At 33.1% G+C, this 3922-nt stretch overlaps 1 protein-coding gene across 4 annotated transcripts in view; it reads right to left on the bottom strand.

Annotated features, from left to right (window-relative positions):
• The window catches only part of LOC107665100 (poly [ADP-ribose] polymerase 6-like), a 25836-nt gene that overhangs the window by 9507 nt on the left and 12407 nt on the right, over window positions 1–3922 (bottom strand). For all 4 annotated transcript variants that reach the window (XM_016455861.1, XM_016455867.1, XM_016455853.1 and 1 more), the window contains exons 13-15: window positions 2070–2165; window positions 1907–1999; window positions 1698–1823 (exon numbers count right to left, since the gene is read on the bottom strand). In XM_016455861.1, the coding sequence (XP_016311347.1) occupies window positions 1698–1823; window positions 1907–1999; window positions 2070–2165 (315 nt within the window). The remainder of the gene's footprint in view (window positions 1–1697; window positions 1824–1906; window positions 2000–2069; window positions 2166–3922) is intronic.

Below are 3922 nucleotides of genomic sequence, written 5' to 3'. Positions count from 1 at the left end.
ACACACACACACACACACACACACACACACACACACACACACACACAAGGAAGGAAAGGTTTGATCCTGGTTAAAGTTGAAGTCAAGCTGATTTGAATCTTAATACACTGCAAAAAATTATTTTCTTACTCAGTATTTTGTTTTTGTCTTTTTCAGTACAAACATCAAAACCCTAAATCAAGACACATTTACTTAAGAAGCAAAATTTATCTAAAATTAGTGAGTTGATGCTTAAAAACAGATGTTGTTTTCTTGTTTTAACCCTTGATCTGTACTGAAATTCAGCACCTAATTTGATGTAAAAAAAAATGACCAGCCTTTTAAATATTGCTTGTATATCTCTAATTATGCTATATCATCACCAAATCTTGGATCTTTCCAAATCTTGGAAAACTTCTTTTCTTTCAATTAGCATAATTAGCTGTGTTTCTTTTTGGAACTGACTGATCGTAGGCCTCATTGATCTGAGCTTATGCATTTTTGAGTGAAAAGAACATTATTTGTGGATAATTTTGCCAATGTTCACTCAAAAACTGAGGTGCACGAGCTCTGATCAATGAGGCCTACAATCAATCAATTCCAAAAAGAAACACAAAACTGTGCTAACTGAAAGAAAACAAATAGATTAAATCCAGGATTTGGTGATAATATAGCATAATGAGAGATTTATAAGCAACTTTTAAAAGGCTGGAGTTTATATTATAAACTCACTTAATTTTGATCATTTTTATCAAGAAACTCGACTTAATATCTTAAACCATTTCGTTTCTCAAGTGAATGCATCTTGATTTAAGAATGTTGAGGTATTTGTATTGAAAACGAAAATAAAGTACAAAATAAGAAAATTATTTTTGGCAGTGTAGTTTCAGTACATTATAAACATGTGGTTAAGTAGTGCTTGACTGATGTATGAAAGACAGTTTCCACCGCTGAATAAAAAATAAAACAAGGTAATTGTGATTTCACATTTCACAATTCTGACTTTTTTATTGCAATTCTGACTCCTTTTCTCAGAATTATGAGATATAAACTCACAATTGCGAGTTATAAAGTCCAGTTCTGAGGGAAAAAAAGACTATTCTTATAGTCTTTATAAGAATTGTGAGATGTGAACTCGCAATTGCAAGAAAAAAAGTCAGAATTGTGAGATACAAAGTCACAATAATCTTTTTTTATTTTTTATTCAGTGGTGGAAATGGGCTTCCATACTGATGCTTTGAGCCCTGTTGCACAGCAGATGTTTTTTTTTTTTTTTCCAATTTTTTGCTAAAAAACAAATGTGACCCTGGACCACAAAACCAGTCATAAGGGTCAATTTTTTAAATTGATATTTATATGTGCAAAAAAATCAAAATATTGAGAAAATCGCCTGAAAATGAAGTTCTTAGCAATGCATATTACTAATCAAAAATTAAGTTTTAATATATTTACGGTAGGAAATTTACAAAATATCTTCATGGAACATGATCTTTACTTAATATCCTAATGATTTTTGGCATAAAAGAAAAATGGATAATTTTGACCCATACAATGTATTGTTGGCTATTGCTACAAATATACCTGTGCTGCTTAAGACTGCTTTTGTGCTCCAGGGTCACATATGTGTCTCTAATGCACAAAATCTACATTTATACTGATGAATTTGCAGAGTACCAGATCAAACAATAGTTCATATGAGTGCAAGTAGAGACGGTCACCTTCGGGTTGAAGGCGAGCGTTTTGGGGTCATTGGGGTCGACCACAGATGGATACGGCTCAAAGATGATGCTTTTACGGGGCGACTCGAGAGCGGCGCGACACATGGCCACCAGCAGGTCCACCACCTGAAGAGAAACATCACACAACATGTACTCTACAAACACTAAACCTCAGCACACAAGACGAATGTATGGAGCTGGTGACGCACCTCAGCGCCGGTGGCCACCTCCTCAGCCGCTCCGGACATCACTCCCAGCGTGTAGAAGGAAAACACACACAGCTCTCTCGTGCAAACCGCAGGCTGCCGGGAAGAAACCGACCAATCAGAGCAAAGAACCAAGCTTCAGTCGTGAGCAAAAGCTGACGCTCACCTTCAGCATGGATCCGTTCTGGAAGACGTGCTGCTCGTCACACACCACGCAGTATTCGTTCAGAGTGGGGATGCGCTGCTCAGAGTATTTCATTATCTAACGGAGGAAAGACGGAGACGGTAATCAGAAGAAACGCTGAGCTGATGGGATCCCCTGTCACAGGAAGATCAAAGAGAATCGCAGCACAATCACAGAGGAATCATGAAGCTGTTGTGTATAATATGATGATGATGAGTGAAAAACACAAACTGGAAACTGCATTAGGATGCTGATTTTTTTTATACGGCAGCATTGTTGAATTGGTTGACACATAATACAAAGAAGTTGATGAAATATTGTTCCAATTCTAGACGCTGATTGGTCAATCCAGTGTTCCAGTTGTGCTAAAAATACACACAATACACACTACCGTAAGTTTGGGGACGGTAAGATTTTTTTTAATGCTTCTGCTCACCAAGGCTGCATTTATTTGATCAAAAGTACAGTAAAAATTTGAAATATTATTGCAATTTAAAATAACTGTTTTCTATGTGAATATCTGTTAAACTGTAATTTATTTCTGTGATGTGCAGCTGTATTTTCAGCATCATTACTCCAGCCTTCAGTGTCACATGATCTTCAGAAATCATTCTAATATGCTGATTTGCTCAAGAAACATTTCTGATTATTATCAATGTTGAAAACAGTTGTGCTGCACGATATTTTTGTGGACATTTTTCAGGATTCACAGATTAATAGAAAGTTCAAAAGAACAGCATTTATATTTATATAATATAAACAGCATTTAATTTATCTTTCATAATATTATAAATGTCTTTACTGTCACTTTTGATCAGTTTAATGCAGCCTTAATCTCTTTAAAAAAATCTTACTAACCCCAAGCAGCAATGACGTAAAACAGCTACTATGTATATCACGTTTCACAAAATCATATTTGAATGAATGTGAATGTGTCCTAAATTTAGCTGTGCTGCTAAGCAATAAGGTACGTGTTATATAATGCTATATTGTGAATATTACTGAAACATCTTTCAGCTGTGGCTATTCTTCACTCTATAGCACAGCCTCTTGAACCTTATTACTGTAATAACAGCACGGTTATGAAATAATTACAGGCTCATTTACTACATTACAGTTGCACATCACTCCGCCATGTTCCTTTTGAATTAATAACTGCAGTTTTAAGCAAAATATTTCATAAGAGACTTAAGAAACAAGAGCCTTTTAAGAATGAAAATCTGAAAAAAGAATGAAAAAAGATAAACACATATACAAGTGGTCAAAATTGTAAAACAAAATTTGCGATTCTAGTCTACTCAACATATTGTTTTATCACCCTTGGAGTGAATTAATTATCAATAATTTAGTAGACAGTTGCTTATTCGGTATTCTTATTCTTTGTAAATTTAATTTAATTTAATTTAATTTAATTTAATTTAATTTAATTTAATTTAATTTTTAAACATCAAAATAAAACTGTACATTTTTGGAAGGTGCTTTAATCCCGTGCGTCATTAATGCATATTAAAGTTTGTCATTTTATCACCTTAAATGTGCATTAATGTAACAGACTGCTTATTGCTTGTTGTTTTATTTATTTATCTATAATTTAATTTCATTTAATTTGTTATTTAATGTATAATTTAATTACATTTAATAATTTTTAATTTCTTTTCATTTGTTATTTAATGTAATTTTATTTTATCTTTAAAATTCAAAATCATGTAAGCTGTACATTTTTGGTAGGTGCTGTAATCATCTGTGCCATTAATGCATATTTAAGTTTGTTGAATTTTATCACCTTAGGTGTGCATTAATTCAGTTTTTTCTCATTTAATTTAATTTAATTTAAA

This window comes from Sinocyclocheilus anshuiensis, unplaced genomic scaffold, assembly GCF_001515605.1.
Source record: "Sinocyclocheilus anshuiensis isolate Anshui unplaced genomic scaffold, SAMN03320099.WGS_v1.1 scaffold1303, whole genome shotgun sequence".
NCBI classification, from domain to species: Eukaryota; Metazoa; Chordata; class Actinopteri; order Cypriniformes; family Cyprinidae; genus Sinocyclocheilus; species Sinocyclocheilus anshuiensis.
Note: the sequence above shows the minus strand (reverse complement) of the source record. Positions and strands in the feature narration are given on the sequence as shown.